The sequence below is a fragment of the Muscardinus avellanarius genome (assembly GCF_963383645.1).
Source record: "Muscardinus avellanarius genome assembly, chromosome: 19".
Classification (NCBI taxonomy): Eukaryota; Metazoa; Chordata; class Mammalia; order Rodentia; family Gliridae; genus Muscardinus; species Muscardinus avellanarius.
This window is the reverse complement of record NC_137805.1, coordinates 23,552,884-23,574,032: the sequence shown is the minus strand read 5'-3', so window position 1 is coordinate 23,574,032 and position 21,149 is coordinate 23,552,884. Positions and strand designations below refer to the sequence as shown.

The following is a 21,149-nucleotide window of genomic DNA, read 5'->3' as shown; positions in this document are numbered from 1 at the left end:
GAATGCACTTAAACAGGGCGTGGTGACAGGTGATATGTAGGACAACAGTGTTATATAGGTCATGGATTTATTTAAGCAAGTAATATAGATTTAATATTAGTCTCTAGACACTGAAAATAATTTTCCTATATATTTCATTTCTTAATATTCAAAATTCCTTGTTTTTAGAACTCGCCACTCACCAGTTTATTTAGATTGTGGTGAAATTACTCTTCATCATCTCATTTACTTTTTTTTTTTTTTTTGCGGTACTGGGGATTGAACCCAGGGACATTCTACTTCTGAGTTACACCCCAGCACTATTTTTTATTATTTTGAAACAGGAACTAACTGAGTAGCTGAGGCTAGCCATGAACCTGCGCTCCTCCTGTCTCAGCCTCCCGAGTACTGGGGTGACTAGCGTGCGCCCAGCTCCCGTTCACTTTTTTGTACCTTATTTAAATTTACTTTCACATTGTCAGGAGCTAATGTTTCCCCAAAGCAAGATGCTCATTTCTTCAGCAAACATTTGAGGATCTCCTACGTGCCAGGCTCCATCCCCAGCGCCCTGTGATCTGGCTAAGGGCGGCTCCCACGCAGGGGAGCTGGCCTTCCAGGGGGAGCAGTGCCCTCAGAGCGAGTGCACCTGTCCAGCCACCGCCCTCGGAGGGTGACGCTGGGTCGGTGATGGTGAGGTCGGATTTACTTCTCTTCCCTCCCGGTGCTGCACATCCCCTCAGTGCTCCCCGTTCCTTACCATGGCCACAACCATCTAAGTTCTCACATGACTTCCATCCTCACGGGTGCAGCAAGCTGTCCCCCAAGCAGTCGCTTCATCTTCTCCCCCAGTGTCCAAAGATGCTCAGGCCCCAAATACAGAGAGAAAGGAGATCCTACAGACATGCTGCCGTGAGCTAAAGCAACAATCATTTCGGGTTGTCATGCAGTGGCCAGGTGTGGTAGGCCATGTCTGCAATCCCAGCATTCGGGAGGCTGAGACAGGAGGGTTGCAGGTTCAAGGACAGCTCAGCAATGTAGCAAGACTCTTAGCAACCTAGTGAGACCTGCGCTTCGCGGACAGCCTCATCTACTTAGTGAGGTCCTTTGCAACTCTATGAGACCCTGTTTCAAAATAAAGATAAAAAATAGGGCTGGGGTTGTCGCTCAGAGGTAGAATGCCTCTGGGTTCCATCTCCAGTATTGCAAAAAAATAAAACAAGAAAACCCCCAAAATAAAAAGGGCTGGGGGTGTAGCTCAGGTTAAAAAAAAAAAAAAACCTTACTTGGGTTCAATCCTCAAAAATAAGTTTCTCTGTAAAATAAGTATGGCTGTGGGTAAGATGAAATTTCATTGTACTCAGTAGTTTTTGCATGAATATATCAAGGGAGAAATAGGAAGTAGGAAGGACAGGAGAAAATATACAAATAGTTTGTTTTAAATTTGCTACAGATTGTTTTCACAACTATATGCTTCTGGGGAGGAATAGATCACCTTGGTTTTTTATTATTCTGAATGGGTCTTATGAACATTTAGGAAATAAGATCCTCTTGGAAAATATGCAGTTATTTTGTTGTTCAATCTGTTTTAAAGAAATAGGATATAAGTAGTCTATGAAATATCTCAATTTGTTACACTTTTAAATACGCATTTTAAAAACTTTTGCTAAAGATACTTATGTTCTTTTTTAAGTTTCTAATAGCCTCATTAAATAACAAAAATTTAAAGAACCAGCCTAAAACCTATTAGGAAATAATTCTGAGTTTTTACACCACATTTTACCACTTCAATTTTAAAGTCAGAGTAATATTTTTAATCATATGATTTTTTTTTTTTGGTGGTACTGGGGTTCCTGGAAACCCTTCTACCACCAGGCTACACTCTCAGGCCTATTTTTTATATATTTTTTATTTGGAAACAGGGTCTCTTAAGCCAGCGAGGCTGACTTTGAACCTGTGCAATCCTCTTGTCCCTGCCTTCCAAGCGCGGAGATTACAAGTGTGTGCCACCACGCCTGGCCTGATATTTTCTTGAGTACGTGAAATATTAATATGAACACACTACCACCTTTACAAAATATTCTCATGACTCTACTGCCTAATAGTTCATCAACAAATTCATTACTTCTCGCGATTTAGCGAAGCTCTGGCCTCCGCTAAGATTCTGAGTAGAACCAGGGTCATCGCCAAGTTGGGAAGCCTCTGAGGCTTTCCTTTAACCTGGGTGGTACCATCCTTACATTTTAAAATAAAATGGGACTTCTGAGCAGCTTTGAATATAAGCAGAAAAGTTGTGTGTGGATGGTCTTTGTTAGCTTCAACAATTAGAAATGTATACATTTTCTTTTTTTTTTTATAATTTCTAGATTCCACAGGCCATAGAGATTTTCTTCTGAGAAGAATTCGTGTTTAATTTTTGATACCAACATTGAACATTCATCAGGGAACTTTCCTGAAAAATCAGCTCAAGACTAGCTGCTGTGTTTTGTGAGGAGAGCAGAATCACACACCGGCGACCTGTGGGCCACACTTCCCTTCCCGAGGAGCGGCAGGGGACACCCTTCCTCGGGGTGTCTGAGCGGCGAGCACAGCTGGGGCGGCGCAGGCCCCGGTCACTGGCGGGAGAGGACTGCTGCTGACCTTCCCCCGTCTTGCATCTCAGCGCGGCGAGGGCAGGCGGCGGGCCTGCGCGGGTTCACCATTCCCAGGCCTCTGCCACGGGGACACGTGACGCCGTGTCGTTCAGTATTTTGTTGAAAAGACATTTTTATTCCAATCATGATTAATTTGAAAACTTTAAGTTCATGTTATATAAAATGATTTACTGTATTATACTTTTTCTTTTTTTATATAATGTCTAACAAAAAAATACAGCTCCAACATTTTGATTCCTGTTAATTTTGTTCTTTAATTAAACAACTACTTATTGCAGGAAATTAACCCAGGCTTAAATTTTCTTGGGGTTGGGTTGAGTGATATCTTAGTACAGGTATTTGTGAAAAAAGTCAGCTTTTAGTACTTTTAAACTATCACAATCCAAACACATGAACAAGAACCCAACTTTTTATGTGTTTTTGTAAATTCTGTTAGTATATACGGTTTGTAGATTGGAAAATCAAATTACCTTTTTCAAGTTAATTTATGTATCAATGAGAACTGAAGAGTGCATTTAATCAAGAAATACAGTAATTTGCTGAAAACTTCTACTAAAATTAAAATTATACCCTCTTTAAGAGTATTTTCAAGTTCACGTCTACAAACATTATTAAAAACCCCCTTATAAGAGACAAAGGTTTTGACGTGGAGATAAAAGAGGCAATTTTCCCCGACACAAAGGTAAAAATTGATCTTGGCACAAAGGGGAGACAAGGGTAAAAACAATAAAATTTTCCCTGAGAAAATAGACATTTGATTTTGAATGAGTGTCCTTGCAGAGCCGGGCCTTGCCCTCCCTCCTGATGACTTGGGGTACTCAGTGCCTGGGGGCATGGCTGCGGTGCCTGTGGAGCCTGTGCTCAACCCAAACTCTCAACCACGCAGCAAACGGCACTGTCCGCACTGCTGTACTGTCTAGGTGAGATGCACACTAAAGTGCTGGCGCACTGCCGGGCACAGGCGAGGAATCAAGGCGTGTCACTATGGGCACGGCTGCCAGGCACGCCCGGAGCTGCCGAGCGTCTTCCATGAATGTTTATCGCAGAAGCTACCTCACTGCTTCCCGTGGACTGTCCTTTTCTATGATTTAAGACTAGTTGTGGATCAGGTGCCCACAGAATCTTCTCTACTCAACGTTAGTGACAGCACTTTGAAGAGACTTGTGGTCAGTCATAGATAAGAGCAGACATACTATTATTTGCATTAGTTTTTTTTTTAATAAGACAGTCTAGTTATGGTAGGAAGATTTCAGCTCTACCTCTTGTGGTGGAAGCCTCTGTGAGTCATGTCACTTTTCTAAGCCTCAGCTTTTTTGTATGTGAAGTGAAATACCTACATGCTTTCTAACAGACGCCAGTTCAATTAATAAGTATTTAAAGTGCGTGTTTGGGGTATATATGACATCTTATTCATATACCATTATTTGTTGCTAGTCAACCACCAAAATATTTTTCTATTTTAAGATATATATTATTTTATATTACCTAATATAAAATATTAATTGGAACCCAAATTATATAATAAACTAAAACTTCAATTTCTCTCTCATAGAAATATCCATACTGACTGTGAAACAAAGGGAGGAAAGTGCTACTGCTCTAGAAATCACCTTAGCCCTCAAAGCATAAAGAATCAGTATATCTTAGAAAAGAACCGGATGGGGCCTATGGTTAGGGATAACCTGGTAGACAGGACCCATGTTTAGATTTTTGCCCAAGTCCATATTTAATGGATAATAAAATTTTAAAACATTAAGGTGAACTTCAGGATATGCCAAAGAAGCCTTTTGACTGTAGACTCAAAGGCTCTGAGACACCCTAAAACAAACATTTTTAATTTAATGCAGTTTGGGGGCAATAGTATATAATTCCTACCATTGTGTTTTATCAAGCATAAACTACTACTCCCAATTGCATTTCCAAATTCCATGTTTTTACACTAGGTATTATAATTGTCATGAGAAAACTGTGAGACAAGCACATCTAATCCCACACTAAATAAACATATAACACCACATATATCAAATATTTTTCAAGTTAGCTGGAGAAATGAAATTTAAAAATAATTCATAAATCATATGGCAATAGTGATATACATGTATATGCATATAAATTTGCATATGGTTTATAAATGTAAAAATAAAGTTTATACTTAAGAGCCTAAAGTAAAAACTTAAGTATAAAACTATTTCTGCTTTCTTATTCAATAATAGGAACAATTAATTACCAGATTCTCCTTCACTAATGCTCAGTAATGAGGTTTTCAATATATTGACTTTACCAATCATTTGCTTCTATTCTGACAAAGTAAAATGATTGTGATTATCTAAATAATGAAAGCATGTCTGTTTTTAAGGAGTTTAAAAGACTTTCAACACTTGCTACTAGAATGAGGAAATTATCTTCTAGAAACATCCATTGATTTTTAGGCCGATGGGGGACTAGTACATTGCATAACTCTGTAAAAAAGCATATTTAAAAAACTTAAGCATACTTTGAAATCTTATCACCTAAATAATTTTGGACAATTGAAATAGAAAAAAAATACAAACACAAATAGCAAAATAGAAAACAAAGCCCCTAACAGTAAGAGGTCCATCTTGTGGAAATACATGGTAACTACAGGTCTAAATCTAGCCTTCTCTGTGCTGGTGGTAGTCAGTCTTAGCTGTGCATTTATAGTTCTTCGACAGCAAAATCAAGCGCAGAAATAAAAATGTCAATTGAAGTGTTAAAACCACTAGCCTCTCATGCTCCCAGTATCCATTTACCGATTGCTTTTCAAATACTTTTGTGAGTTTTTCAAATGAAAATATTTAGAGATGTTCATCAGTAACTATGAAAATCCAGACGGAGGCATGAACGTCTTCAAGGCGCCAATTCCTACAAGTTACAGGTGGCCACTCACCTGGACAACTGCTGACGGCAGTGCTGCCATTAACACATTCTCAGACAAGACATGGTGGCTGGGATGGACAAGCAAAAACTACCAGCAACCAGGTGCAGGGCTCTTCAGAAACAGCAGCACTCTATGTTCAGAGCAATATAAACCTTTCCTGAAGTCTTTAAGTCCAACTACAAATGGCCTCAAAGATATAGACAAATCCTAAAATTACATTTTCTTGATAATAAGCAATGAGAGAAATCTGGATATTGTATACACACCAATAATTTGATTCTTAAAGTTTCCAACATGCTATTCCTTTTGACATATGTATTATATGTTGTAAACAGTTTTTATTACCCCCTTTCAGATATATACACATTGGATACATCACGACCTTTCATGTGTGTGCTCTAAAGGCTGGTCTACACTGCCAGTTCCCTCCTGCTTCCCACCTAGCCTACTTCTTGTTATAGTGGGGATGTCTGGTGTGCCTCAGAGCACCATTCCAGGAACTACCTACTACCTTGCTCCAATTTTTACATTCCACATTAGATTAGTTAATAGTAATTTCTTAGTATGCAATTTCCTCAATATTCTACACTGTTCATCTATAGCATTTTATGTGCTTATCCAACTTTTGATTAGCTATGTGGAGATACGTTAAGAAACTTAGAAATGAGTATGTGTTTGTGGTTCATGTACATCAAGCGTGGCCGGGCTGCTATCACGACGGCAACGGAGTGGCTTGAGGAGGACCTCCAGCAACTGGAGCCCCATGCTAGGCCCGAGCTCTGAGCTGGCAGAAGCTCTCACTGTACACCGAAAATCTAATGTGGAAATTAAAGGCTGTATGAAAACCACTGGTGTACTGCGCATTTAAAGAATATACTGGCCAAGCTGGGAGTGGTGGTGCACGTTTGTAATCCCAGACTTGAGAGGCTGAGACAAGAGGATCGGGGCTCACGGTCTGCCTTGGCTACTTAGTAGGCCTTCTGCAACTTAGTGAGACCCTGTTTCCAAATAAAAAAAAAAAATTAAAAAATGGGCTGTAGGTGTAGCTTGGAGGTAGAATGTCCCTAGGTTCAATTCCCAGTACTGTAAAAGACAAACAAAGAAACAAAAAGATATACTGGCCATTTAAGTTGGTGTTGGGTGACCATGGTGCCAGGATTTGGTGGTGTTTAGATCACTGTAGCAATTCTGATAGAATTTAGATTTCTACCGTGCTATACTGTGCTAATGTAATTTTCTCTTTCATGTCCCTTTCCATGTGTATTTCTGGAACAGTTACCACCTTACAGTTCCATTTGGCTGAGGACATGTGATAAACCTCCACCAACAAGGTGTTAGATTATAATCCAGGTAAGATATGTAAGTAGCTACAATGATCTATTTTTAGTGTCTAAAATATAAAGGATTTTAGCTACATTAATTAATAAATATATTGTCAGCTCTATTAATGAGAAACTGACTTAAATAACTATTTCTGTGAAATAAGGGAAACAATTTATAATAAGAAAACAGAGCTGGGCGTGGTGGCACATGCTTGTAATCCCAGCATTTGGGAGTCTGAGACTGGAGGATTGCGCTTCGCGGACAACTTCAGCAACTTAGTGAGACTCTGTCTCAAAAAAAGAAGAAACAAGTAGGGCAGGGGGTGTAGCTCTGAGGTCGAATGCCCCTGGGTTCCATCCCTAAACCCTCAAAAAAACCCAACAACAACATGAAACAACAACAACAAAATACCCAGAGAGTTCTGCTCTTTAAAATTTTCCTTCTAGCCGGGCGTGGTGGCGCACGCTTGTAAGTGCTTGGGAGGTGGAGACAGGAGGGTGGCGCAGGTTCGAAGCCAGCTGTGCTGGCTTAAGAGACCCTGTTTCCAAATAAAAAGTATAAGATAGGTCTGGGAGTGTACCCCCGAGGCAGAAGGGTTTCCAGAAACCCCAGTACCACCAATAAATAAATAAATAAATAAATAAATAAATAAATAAATAAATAAATAAATAATAAAATTTCCTTCTAACCTTGGCGTCTATGACTACAGCTCATAGACCAAATATGGCCAGCTCTCTTCATTTTTAAGTATAAGGAAGGGGTTCTCTACTCATCTGTGTCTAGAGTGAACTTCGTACAGTTCATGTCACGGGCTGGCGTTCCAGTGGCTGGTTAGTTATCTCGTATTACCTACAGTGACAACACAAACAGCATGAGATGTGGAGAGCTTCGGGAGAGCTGGCTCTCGGGAGCCCTGGCTAACACTACCTGGAAGAGCTGCATCTGTTCATCCTGTCACTCTCACTACTGTAAGCCAAGTTTTCCAGGCACTCTTAGATTCTGGAAATTGTCACAAACATGACAGTGACGGTTCCTGGCTCCTACAGAATTCACAGGACTGAAACTTGTGGGAAGGAGGCAGACATTTCAGATACCCCAAACCGCTAGATGATGGAGCAGGAGCAGCACTAAGAGGCTGGTCAGAGGAGTCCTTCCTAGAGAACTGCCATCTAAATGGGGACCTGAAGAACAGCGAGCGCTCTGGAAACCAGCATTGCAGGAATGACGGCTCTGGTGCAGGCATACTCTTGCTCAAGCAGCGAGGCTTGAAGCATGCTGAGCAAGAGGAAATATGAAGGCAAAGAGAAGGCACTTATCTTGAGGGCTGAGATGCTTATTACAACTATCCATAAAGTGTTAGATAAGCCCGAAGTGACAAGCAGATGTCCACACATCTGTCAATAGTCAACACAAGCGGTGGGTGTTACAAGGGACTAGAGGAAATGACCTAAGGAGACTGACGAAAAGTGGGAGGCCAGGAGAGAGGCTGCATAAGGAGGCGGAGGAGAGGCCAGGAGGGACAAGGAGCGGCAGCACATGCTGGCAGAGGCCCAATGTGAAGTCAGCAAAAGGCCAGAGACAGAGATTAGACCTGGCCACACCAGTGGCAGTTTTGAAAACAGTGGATTCAATGACACAGCGGCAGAAGCTTGGACTGGGGGGAGGTAAGGAGCAAATAGGAAGTGCTTAAGTCAAGAAGGTACTAGAGGAAAGTATTCTGACATACTCCCTGCAAAGCGAGTGAAGAAATCCATGGGAAGGACGATAGTCAGAGGGGACTGGATGTGATGAGAGGACCTTACTTATTAATAAACATGGGCTATCCAAACCAGGAGAACTAAGGAACAGTAATGGGATTCAGAGACTAGAAAAATTGTCCTCAAAGATGCAAATCTGCAGGTAACATGGTCATTTTTAGGGTAAATATGAGGAAATTATGAGTTGAGACCATCAACTAAAAGGTAAAGCATTAAGGGAAAAGATATCGATATGGAAATACTCTGTTTCCGGAGTATAAAGCCATGAAAGCAGGGCAGACTAAGGGCTGCTGAGCAAGCTGTGCGCCATCTGAAGTGAAGTATGTGGCCGTGCATTTAAGCTTGGCTATCTGATTTTCTCCACTGCCGTTCCGTTGTGGATTGCTGGGCAAGGTGCATGGGAAGAGAAGTGCTAAGAGTATTATTTTGCCGTGGAATCTTGGAGGTACCCGTAGGGAGGAAGGACGCACAAGAAGGGTGCCAGGCAAGGGGAAAGAGGGGCGATGTAAAGGACCAGAGACTACGCTACAAAGTGAGCTGGGGAGGTAAGGCCTGGGTGATAAGACTGCTACAAACGAGATTCCGAGACTCTATTGTAGTGAGAGCTATAGCCGAGAGGTAAAAGAGTAGGGAGGAGGAACTGACTTGGGATGGACTGCCCACAGTACGGTATGGAATCAGTACGCCACAACGTGTGATAAGAGTTTTGTACGTTTGGTTGAGGATCAGTTAAGTAGGAAAGTCATGCAGGACAGGATTCGTCGCAAAGTCTCACAGGTACACACAAAATTGCCACCTGAGCAGTATTTAATATTATAGCAGAGCTCCTGCTCTCAAAGTAGAATCTGCATCACCCTATCAATAAATCCTAGTTGATGCTAATATGTGAATGAGTAAAGATGAAATGGGTTTTGTGTTTTTTCCCCTAAAAAAGCCACTGCTACAACTACGTTTAAAACCTGGTATTTTTCAAATACTCTGTTAATATTCAAGTAGACAAGGGACATTAAGCTGCTTGGTATTATACTTCAGGTATCTGACTCGAGAACACTATTTTGTTTGACCCAGTGTTCATGAAATAGAGAAACAATGATGTCTAAAGTAATTCTATAATTTTATTCAAGTGAAATAAGCATTTATTTCAACTTTATTTAAAGCTAATAAAATATATACTCATTTAGCTTCTAAGATCAGACGTGATCGGGTGCGTTCAGGCTGGTATGGCTGAGAACATTTAGATAAAATAATCTAGCATAATATTACAATGTTAGGAGCTTAAAAACTTCTTGCCAAATAACTTGTTTAAGAGTTAAGACTTCTACGCTGAATTAAAATATTTAGGAAATACAATAACAAATTTAGAACATTTAATGCCTTCTAATACAGTGATGCCATAACTAGATAAATATTTTCAATATTGTGCTGAAAATACTGATAGACCACTGAGATAAACATTTTAAAGCAGAGACTTTTTCTCCTTCAAAGTGTAAATTTTTATTACTTATATATTCTGAACTATTAAAGTTTAATGATATACTTTTAGTCCAAAACTGTATTAATTTAAAAAATGCATTTCACATAATACAACTTATTAAAGAAACTAGTTGTTTGAGTATAGTTAACTAATGTAAATATTACCACAAAAATAAGCCAATTTCTCTTACTATTTGTTTTCCTAAAACATTCTATCTCTTTAAAAAAAAAAAGTAATATTGTAAGAAAGTCTTTTTGGGCTTGAGGTTGTGCTATAGTGGTTCTTTCTCACTTATAAGGAGGCATTTCTTTGAATTTGGGGGTTCCTATGCAGAGACACTTGCCTGAGTGACATATATTTTTCTTTGTGAGTTACTCTGTTATTTCATTAGACACAGAACAGAATTAGATAATACATGTGATAACAACTAGATTTCACACACTGACATTTCTTTCATGATGCATGAATAATGTCATCAGTCCTCTGCGCACATCAAGAAGTTCCTCTTCTTGCTATGACCAGGGGGGTGGAGAGAGAAATCACAGATTTTACATTACTATGTAAAACAATCAAATTTAAAAGAATCTGTTAAGGATTCGTTTTGAGTCAGCTTTATTCATAAAGATACTGCATAATGTTTTCACTCAAACCCTAGGATCTGTATCAATGTATCTACAAAATACTGTGATCATCAGTAATAGTCAAGATGATCAGTTGAGAGAAGGCCAGCAATCTTCAAAATCTCTACATCAATGAAATTTAGATTTAAAGAGAGTACAATAAAAATAGTTTAGAAAAATAAGTCGACATGGATCAACCAAATCAGGTAGTTTCGGGTTTGCTTCAAGTTATATTAGCTTAGCTACAACATACTCATCCCCAGCATATTGAGGTTCTATTAAAATTTCCTAAGTATATTAATATATCTCATAGACCATGATCAATGCTAAAGTGTATTTTAAAATGCCTTCCAGCTTGGTGAAAACATCCAAACTGTTCACTCAGTGGAGCCTTCGGTCCCTCTCAGGTACACTTTCCCCCAGGAGGCAACAAGTTGTCCACCAAGTCTCTGGAAACTCAACTCTTTATCCCCAAATCTAAGTAAACAAAGCCTTGTTGTCCAAGTGCACAGGAACTCTTCCACTGAACTACACAGCCTTTTGGGCAGCTTTGTCCTGCTGCAGGGCACAGTGTTTAGAAACAGTCCAAAGAAATCATTGCTTTAGCTAATTTTTCAATTTATAAATTGATATTTTCTTTTTCTCTCTGCAGAGAGAAATAATTAAAATCATCCCTATTCTTTTTCTATTACCATATCACCATTATTTAAGAACACTAAAAGTCACTGGGATAAAACTATTTTCTCCCAACTCAAAGAGAAAAAAAAAAAAAAAGAAAAACCTATGAAAGACATGAGAGGCTGATTATTTCCTTTAAAAACCACAAACTTAGCTGACTTACCATTTCCTGAAGAAGTTTGTCTTGTAGCATTTTCATATTTTCCTTCATCAAACACATCTATAAATAAGTAAACAAATTTACCTTATGAAGTTATCATAAAGCTTTTACAGAAAAATGACAAGCTACACTAAGCAAGATACATATAAAATATGAAGTCTTTACCTCAGATGTATATACAGTTTCTTCATAATCAGTGTTGTAGAAGACATTTGTATCCAGTGATGTTTTCAAAAGATGAAGCCTAACAATAAAATGATAAGTGACTTTTGTATTTATCAGGAATGCAAAAATAATTGCTAGAGGATAGTATAATTTTTAACATATAAACATTGTTGAATTTAAAATCTCATTTTATAGGTTCTAGTCATTAAGAATGGCATACTAACCTCTGCTGTTCACTTCTCTGATATGCTCTGAACTTTTCAAATATCTTGTCCCAAAAGTCCTAAATTTTAAGATACAAAAAGTAGTTATACTTCAAAATGATTAAAAATTAAAACATTACTAGCATATTTCTAGTATTTCAAATTTAAATAAGAATTTGGCTTTATGCTCAGAATATTCCAGCGGTTACAGATGAAAAAATGAAAGTAAAATTTCTCAAGATTTCTCCCACATTATCAAAGGTACTTATCAAAAATTGTTTATAATTTAAGTGTTTATAAAAAATTGATTAAAGGTTATGTTCTTAAGACAAAAAGCACTTTAGGATGTTCTCTCAAAGCAGAAAGTAAACTAAGGTTTTTCTAACTGTAACTTTTTAAAATTAAGTTTTTAAGTTAGTTGGGTTTTTCTGTGTGTGGGGGGGTATTTTTTATTTTAGGACAAGTTAGTTTTAAGTTCTAATCCTTCAAGTTAGTTTTAAGTTCTTAAAAGCACAAACCGCAAATTCCGTTTCCAAATCTTTTAAAGATTGTGAATCTTTTTCAAAATTCTCCAACTCTTCTATGATAATAAATTGGAATTTATTAAGCTTATTAATCCTATTAAAGAAACAAAATGAGGTTAATTTAAAAATATTAGTATGCATGTATACCACTATCACTATGGTTTACATTATGATGTAACTATAATATACTAAAAGAGTATATAAAAACTAGAACATGTATTCAGTACACCTGAGAATAAAACACTCAGAATTTTCACAATAAATTTTTCTTACAGACCTGTGCTCCCGAGTTTGATGGTTCACTGCTTTCCAATGTTGTTCAGCCATTTTCCATGAGTGCTTAGTAAAATAATCCATCATTTTATGTCGGATCTGAAAAATACTCATTTTTAACGAAAAATTTCTTCATAAAACAACAATTTAATCAAGATTATATCAGGAGCAAAATATTTTCCATGAAATGTAAATGACTAAAAAGACTTTAGAAAAGTAAAAATAAAAATTCAGTTATTTTAACTGAAGTTTGTATAAATAAGCTCAGCAGATCAGAGTCTAATTCTGTGAGAAAAGCTTTGACTAAGGGTTGAGTTTGCCATTTGTTTCTACAAACACCATACTCTATAGTACCTACAAAATATGCTAGTGATTATAATTCTCTTCAAGAGGACAGTCTTGAATTATTGCTTTTGCCATTTTTCACAAAAATATAGACTCACATCTTTTATTAAAGGGAGGTATAAAAGAACAGTCTATTCCTAATATAAGAACATGAGAGAAAGATATGGGTGGAAAAATACTAATAGTTAAAAATCATTTTAGGAAGCATTTTGACATATATCATGTCACTGGAGTCTTAAAAACTAAGGAAGTACAATGACAGAGCTCGCAGTATAACATAGTGTATTACACTATTCTCACCAATGGTCACCTCAGTGAGATTAAAAGACATGTTTAAAGAAGATGGGGCCTAAAGAAAAAGAAAAGATAAATCCCAGAAAAACCAAAATGTTAGACAATAACAAAAACCAAGTCAAAAAGGAAAAGAGCTAGAGGAGAAATCAGTCTGGGAATGGTATTGCACACCTGCAATCTGAGCACTGGGGAGGATGGCAAGTTCAAGGCCATGTGCTCTTACTTAGTGAGGCCCTGTTTCAAAAGAAAAAAATGAAAAGGGCTGGGGTCTAGCTCAGAGTAGACTTACCGCTGGGAGGGAGAGAGGGAGAAACGAAGGGAGGGAGGGAGGGAGGGAGGAAGGAAGGGAGTGAGTGAGTGAGGGACAGATTTTAGAAGTGAGAGGTTTTTTTCAGGAAAGGCTGTGTGTGTGTGTGTGTGTGTGTGTTAGGTACTAGGGAATTGACGTGTGTGTGTGTGTGCAAGCACGCTAGGTACTAGGGATTGAATTCACAGGTGTTTTACCTCCAAGATACATGCCAGCCCTATTTTAGTGTTTTATTTTTGAAACAGAGACTCACTAAGTTGCTGAGGCTGGCTGCAAACCTGGGATCCTCCTGCCTCAGCCTCCCAAGTACTGGGATTACAGGTGTGTGCCACCAGACCCAGCAAGAGAATGTTTTTGGATCTGATAACTATTTTAATTTTTCACATATGCAGAAAGCTAGAAGCATGAATGGGTGTTTTGGTTCTTAAGGATCAAACAAGCCAACAGTCTAATAAAAGTGTAGTATATTATAAGTCACAGTTTAAAGAATGATAACTCACATGAATCTTCCTCTGAAATTCTGAATTGATCTTGTCACAAATCATCCCTACATTTGAAATGTTACTGTCCCAGGGCTCTTCAGGGAAAAAAAATCATTTGTTGATAATGGATATATACTTTGATACTAAAAAGTGAAACCAATCAGCTAAAGCTAAAATATGCATTATTACAATTTAGACTTGTCATTGGGCTGAGAACAAAATCTTATTTTCATATTCTATGTATAATTTAAGGTTTATGTATTCAAAGGCAGACCTCATTAGACTTTATAATTTAAAAATGAAAATTATATAAAAAATTTTGACATAATTATTAAAGCAGAAATAGCAACTTTAAAATGGAGCATTTAAGAAATTTTTAAAACTTCTTTCAACTACACCCACATTATTGTTAACATGAGTATTTAGAGATACACTAATATGTCAATAGTTCATATTCTAGTAAACTTTGAATGTAGAAATAAGTAATAGGATGATGATGGGCATCACTGAGCAAATAAGAACTTTGCTACATTAATATAAAGTGAATTTTTTGACCACACTCCATTCATCTTGGACTTATTCAAAGCTGTCTTTACAAAGGAATTGGTTTCATAGATGAGGTCATTTGAACCCTAAGAAGCCACCTTCCACAGCACTGCCTTCTGAGTGGGCTCCTGGCCCACCGACTTGGACAGGGGTGCTGACCTGCATCCTCAGCTCTGCACCATCTCTTGGGAAGCAAGTGCGCTCTCCCTTCTCCTTCCTCTTCCGCTTCCGCTTCATTGGAGTTACTTAGATTTTCATCTGTATATATTCGTTTGCAACTAAGATGCTGAGCAAAGCCTGAGGAACAGTTCAAAAGCAATTAACAGTGCTACAATCATGATTTAAAATACATAATTAATGCTTTCATTTAAAAAGCCTTCGTTTCAGTTAATTATATATAATATATATATAATTTTTTTTCGTGGTACTGGGGTTCCTGGAAGCCCTTCTACCTCCAGGCTACACCTATTTTTATACTTTTTTTAAATTTGGAAACAGGGTCTCTTAAGCCAGCGTGGCTGGCTTTGAACCTGCATGATCCTCCTGTCTCTGCCTCCCAAACGCGGGGATTACAAGCGTGTGCCACCACGCCCGGCCTCAGTTAATTATATTTTATACTGTATATTAAATTCTACCCAGTTTATATTTTGATAGCAAGTCACTTGATATGACTTAAAATATACAATTCCTTTAGATGAGGTTTCACTAGTGATTAAAAGCAAAAGCAAGACTATGACTACAGACCTGACAGATGAGTAGTGTTACAGGGCACGTCAAACCATATTTTCTCTCCTCCTTCACTAGACATGGATAAGGAAGACGGTGAAGGGTTTTCCTACAATACATGTTAGAAGTCACAAAAAATACTGTAAGTACTCCTGGATTCACCTCTGACCGTCCTTCTCAAATCCAAAACCCGATGCAATGTAAACGCGGTCCATTCTTGTTAGATGGCTCTTTTCCTGTCCCTTACATTTCACCTTTAATACTGTCAGGAATGAACATCTTCTAGGGGCCATCCTACAGCAATGGATTTTGAGCTGGCTTTTTGGACTTCCTGAGTTTCCATTTTTCCTTATTAGGTTTTCCATTTCTTTGAGTCAGGAAATGTGGAGCCACAAAAACTAGTTTAAACTCTTCTTTTCCTTTCAAAGGACACCTTTCATACCTAAACTTGTGTTTTACTGTCCGACTAAACAGTTAACTTAGCACTTTACTTTGGTTATTGTGATCTCTCCACTTAAACTGTGCATACGCAGGCATCCACTTCGTTCTAGCTCACAGTTAATTACCAACATAGTTCTATAATTGTCACTTCTTCAAAAATATCTAAATTAAGCCATAGATAAAACACAAGCACAAAAAGGAGGGCTTGTGAGAAGGCTTGTAAAGTGGTACCAAACTATTCAAGACTTTAAAAAGCATAACTCAAAATACAAATTATATCTTATAAATATTAAATATTTCAGCTACCTACTTCATTTTGAACTCTGAGTCCTATCTTTAATATCACTTTTAAATATTTCAGGCATATTTACATATGTATACTCATATTTTATTGAAAACTATATATATATATACTTGATATATAAAATAGACATAATTAAGATTTTATTTTTGACATATATTTATACTCAGATTATTTACCTATTAGTTTTAAACTTCCTTATAAAAATTCACATCAAACACTACAGTTGTAGTTTTCATCTGCATTCTTGTCAACTTCTGATTTTAGTAACTGAAGTCTCTTGGAAGATTATAGACTGTGAATTATAATGAAATCTGAAAGAAGTGGCTGTACTGTAAGTCTATCCAAACCTAGAAAATGTACAGTTTGGGTGTGCAGCTACACAGCGGCAGCTCTGGAGAAGTGATCACTCCTATCACAGCCCTTCGTGGAGCCCCCTGCGCTGTCTCCTGCAGAGCTATGCGGGGTCGCTCAGGCTCACTGAGGCTGAAAGCTGCCCCTCTCTCAGGGCCCCAGACTACATTCCAAACCTAAACAGACCAACAGGCATGTCTGATTAAGAGCACAGGCAAATGATCTAGCACCTTCAGATATACTTGATGAAGGAAAAATCTATGCATTCTTACCAAAACTAATGGTTGTAGAATTGGTGAGCAACTTTTACTTGCACATGGTAAGTTTGTCCCATTGGTTTTGAATGAGTTTATGAGACTTTCAACTTCACTGTTACTATTTAAGGATTCAGGTGATGAAGGTTTTGGATAAGGTGACAGAGATTTTGTTATAAAGTCATAATCCTGAGTAAAATCCTCTTCTGGTTTTTTCTCTGTACCTATGGTGTCCCACAAAACACAAACAAAAAGATGACAGGTGTTAATAACATCTGATTTAGAAATAGCATGATTAAATTCCAATAACTGATAATTCATCAAATCTTCAAATCTTAGTTGTATTTTAAAAAATAAACTCTTTGCAAATTAACACATTAGGTTTAAAATATTTTATAAAACTTTGGAAACTAATGGCTGAATTTAAAATTTAAAAATATTCAAAACATTTTTGCCGGGCGTGGTGGCGCATGCTTGTAATCCCCATGCTTGGGAGGTTGAGACAGGAGGATCGCACAGGTTCGAAGCCAGCCTCAGCTACTGAGTGAGGCTCTCAGCAACTTAGTGAGACCCTGTTTCCAAATAAATAAAATAGGTCTGGGAGTGTAGCCCAGAGTTTTAGAAAGCCTCTGGGTTCCACCCCCAGTACCACCAAAAATATATATATATATATATATACTCAAAACATTTTCAAACAAAAATATCTACAGTATGAGATGAAATATAATGATCAATCCAAGTATTATTTTGAATATTTTAACGTCATAATAAGTTGTGTTATATATTAAAATTATAGAATTTTATTATTGGAAAAGGCTTGGAAAATTATCTGGTTTAAATTCCTCATAAAAATATAAGAGAGTGCTGTGCTGAAAAATAAGTCATAGTATAAGTGAATTTTCAGGCAGACAACTTTCAGATCAAATCAGAGGGTGTTCACCTGTCTTCCCACTGTGTACTTGTTGGAAGTGATTGAGCATTAATGAAGAAAAAGAGCACAACAGATACCTCGGGAGAGGCATAAATATAATAGCCGATTCGAGCACTGCAATTTAACTGAACTGATTAATATTTAGAAATGCTTTAAAATATCCTCATATGGAACTAAAAGTGATATAAAAAATACAATCTTCTAACTTATATAGTAGAATGGCACATATATACCAGAGCTTCAAGAAACGTGAACTTTCTTTACTCTGTAGTTTATTTTTATTTTTTGGTGGGTCTGGGGATGGAACCAGGGGCATTCGAACTCCGAGCTACACCCTATGCCCTATTTTTTATTCTTTATTTTGAAACCGGGTTTCCCTGAGTTGCAGAGGGCCTCACTAAGTAGCTGAAGCTGTCTGCGAACCACGATCCTCCGGCCTCAGCCTCCCGAATGCTGGGATTACAAGCATGCGCCACCACGCCCGGCTTACTTTGTAGTTTTTAAAAAAACAAAATATTGTTTATGAAGAAAATCAGCTGTTAGTCCACAGGATAATCCTGATATTCCTTGGACTCTTGTCAATGAATGGTAAAAAGGAAAAAATAGAAATCTCTTTAATTCTGTAAAATGTATTTTCAGCTTAAAGCACATTAAGCTTTTAGTTGAAGTTTAACATCATAATTTATAAATGTGTTAATATTCTCCATATTGAGGGGCACTTGGTATCTTTAATTTCTTTTTTTTTTGTGGTACTGGGGTTCCTGGAAGCCCTACTACCTTCGGGCTACACTCCCAGACCTATTTTATTTTTGGAAACAAGGTCTCTTAAGCCAGCGCGGCTGACTTCGAACCTGCGCCATCCTCTTGCCTCCACCTCTCAAGCATGGGGATTACAAGCGTGCGCCACCACGCCCGGTGTTATCTTTAATTTCTAACATGAAAACTTCAATATTCTAGTAACATTGTTCCAAAGGCAGCAAAATCCAAGTTAATAGATTTAACTAGTTTAAAAAATGAAGTTTTAGGTAGGTATGGTAGTGCACTCCTGTAATCCCAATACTTGGGAGGCTGAGAGAGGAGAATCACAAGTTTGAAACCAGCCTTGGCAACTTAGCAGGGCTCTTAGCAACCCAGCAAGACTCTATTTCCAAATAAGAAGTGGAAAGGGATGGGGATATAGCTCAGAGTAAAAGGCCCCTGGGGTTCACCGGGTGTGGTGGTGCACTCTTGTAATGCCCGTGCTTGGGAGGCGGAGACAGGAGGATCATGCAGGTTCGAAGCCAGCTGTGCTGGCTTGAGACCCTGTTTCCAAATAAAAAGTATAAAATTGGTCTAGGAGTGTAGCCCTCAGGTAGAAGGGTTTCCAGGAACCCCAGTACCACCAAAAAAAAAAAAAAAAGGCCCCTGACTGGGGTTCAATCCCCGTATGTATGTCCCCAGTATGTATGTATATATACATATATATGTACACACACACACAGTACACACACACAGTTTTAACTATCTTAAATATAGCCCTCAAAATTAGTCTTCCAATTATATTTTTACATAATTAAAGTTATGGTAAGAAATTGACTATTCAACCAAAATGCAAGGAAAATTAAGTGATACTGACATCTCATTACTTCTATAGATGAAGGACTCTCAGAGAGAGGAGAGAGATGAAGGCTCCTGTCTCTGGCGGTGTCCTTTAGAGGCTCAAGTTTCCACTCTTTTGAAGGCTCTTCTTGGGTTTCTGCAGAGGTGACTTTCTGCTGTTTCTCTGCAGGTCTCCTGGTTTGGGTTCTGGAATGGGTGTCCTCCTAAATGTGTTGAGGACTTTGGAATTAGACTTGAAAACAGATACTTACATTTAGACACCAAAAACAATTAAATCACACTTAAATATATGTGCATTAAATTTAAATATTCAATACCTGATTCTCTGAGTTCAGATCCTACCTCTACATGTGGCCTTGTGCAAGTTCCTCCTTGAGCCTCAAGCTCTCATTGTAAAATGGGATGACAGTAATAGCACTAATTATATTACTTACCAGATTTTAAGAAGATAAGTTCATAAAGTACTTAAAATTACAGCAGACACCTCGTAAGCACTATATGTTTTAAATGGTTTACTTTTTTAAAAGAAAAGTTTTCAAACATAAATGGCTGGAACTATGTCTATAATATTATGAGACATAAGGATGGGCAAAATTTGGGCAATACATGGGAAGCACCTCTAACAGCAATAGTTCTGCATTCACTCAAGAGAAAATCCATAGCCTCCCGATAGATTGTACTTTACTGAAGCGTTATTTAGAAAGATCAAGTACTTCTCTATTTTAAAGATATCATTTTAAAGTTATAATTTTACTACAACTAAGCATTTGTTTTGTAACACTAGTGACAACTTATATTACCTAATAGACAACTTGCATTATATTGCTTAGAGGACAGATTTTTAGAATTAGTGTAAAAATGTTTTCTCACATAGAAGGTTAAATAATATAAATGTTGACAAGATAAATTTGACATTTTTATACAATATGTATTTAGCGTTTTAAGAGGTTTTTAGAAATTACTAATCTGAATTACATCTATTTACCTTTACTAGCAATTCCTCTGTCAATGAATGTGAAAATTCGTGCTCACTTTCTGATTCTGAATTTGAAAGATCTTTATAATTTTTTTTGGTTTTTGCTGCTTTTCTTGGAAGTCTGGTTCTGCCATATGAAACAGTCTCATCTACTTTTTTAGTGACATTTTTATTGGGTACCTTTAGAAGAAAATTTCCTGAATATTATTATATTAGTATTTGAGATATAAGAAATAGAACCTATATATCCTGTTAGTTATAAAATTGTCACTGTGACAAGACATACATAAAAATTTAGTAGGAATGAAATGATTCTGGGTTAATAGCTTTCAATGACGCTATTTTATCTTCCCATTCCAATTATCTTCTTCTCGTTCATCAATTTTCAAGAGGCCTGATATGTATTACTTAAGTAAAAGATCATAGATACTTATAACCACATAGAATAAAAAAGACTCAAAATAAGGCCAACATGAGAAGAGCAAAAATTCAGAAAGCAAGACAAAGTATGCAAAGGCAGAAAAATTATGGAAAACAAGCCTTTGCTAATAGAAAAATTATGAAATGGCAAAATAATTATAATATAACAAAAAATAACTTTGACGGAATGATTGAACACAAACTTCTTGTTTTACCATTTTAGATCTTGGTTCTCCTTTTTCTGAGGATGGTCCTGCAATTCAAGAAAATAAGAATAAAATTTTCAAATATATAAGAATTGACATTAGTTTGCTTAGAACATTTCTACATATATAAATTTTATAACAAGATTATATTTCATTTTAAAAAAAAGAATGTGTTAGCATTTAATGAATCTCTCTTTATCAGGTGGCTTCAAGCTACCCACATACGGCTAGCTCCCCTTTCCCCCGAAGCTTCTCAACTCT

At 37.3% G+C, this 21,149-nt stretch overlaps 1 protein-coding gene across 1 annotated transcript in view; it reads right to left on the bottom strand.

Annotated features, from left to right (window-relative positions):
• Positions 1-10,517: 10,517 nt before the first annotated feature.
• Positions 10,518-21,149, bottom strand: part of SYCP2 (synaptonemal complex protein 2) — a gene marked incomplete at both ends in the record, with an annotated part of 46,555 nt that continues 35,923 nt past the window's right edge. The window contains 11 exons of the mRNA XM_080716476.1: positions 10,518-10,595; positions 11,545-11,601; positions 11,707-11,785; positions 11,931-11,989; positions 12,428-12,527; positions 12,711-12,815; positions 14,860-14,977; positions 16,873-16,980; positions 19,303-19,489; positions 20,272-20,442; positions 20,898-20,935. Of these exons, the coding sequence (XP_080572602.1) occupies positions 10,518-10,595; positions 11,545-11,601; positions 11,707-11,785; positions 11,931-11,989; positions 12,428-12,527; positions 12,711-12,815; positions 14,860-14,977; positions 16,873-16,980; positions 19,303-19,489; positions 20,272-20,442; positions 20,898-20,935 (1,100 nt within the window). The remainder of the gene's footprint in view (positions 10,596-11,544; positions 11,602-11,706; positions 11,786-11,930; positions 11,990-12,427; positions 12,528-12,710; positions 12,816-14,859; positions 14,978-16,872; positions 16,981-19,302; positions 19,490-20,271; positions 20,443-20,897; positions 20,936-21,149) is intronic.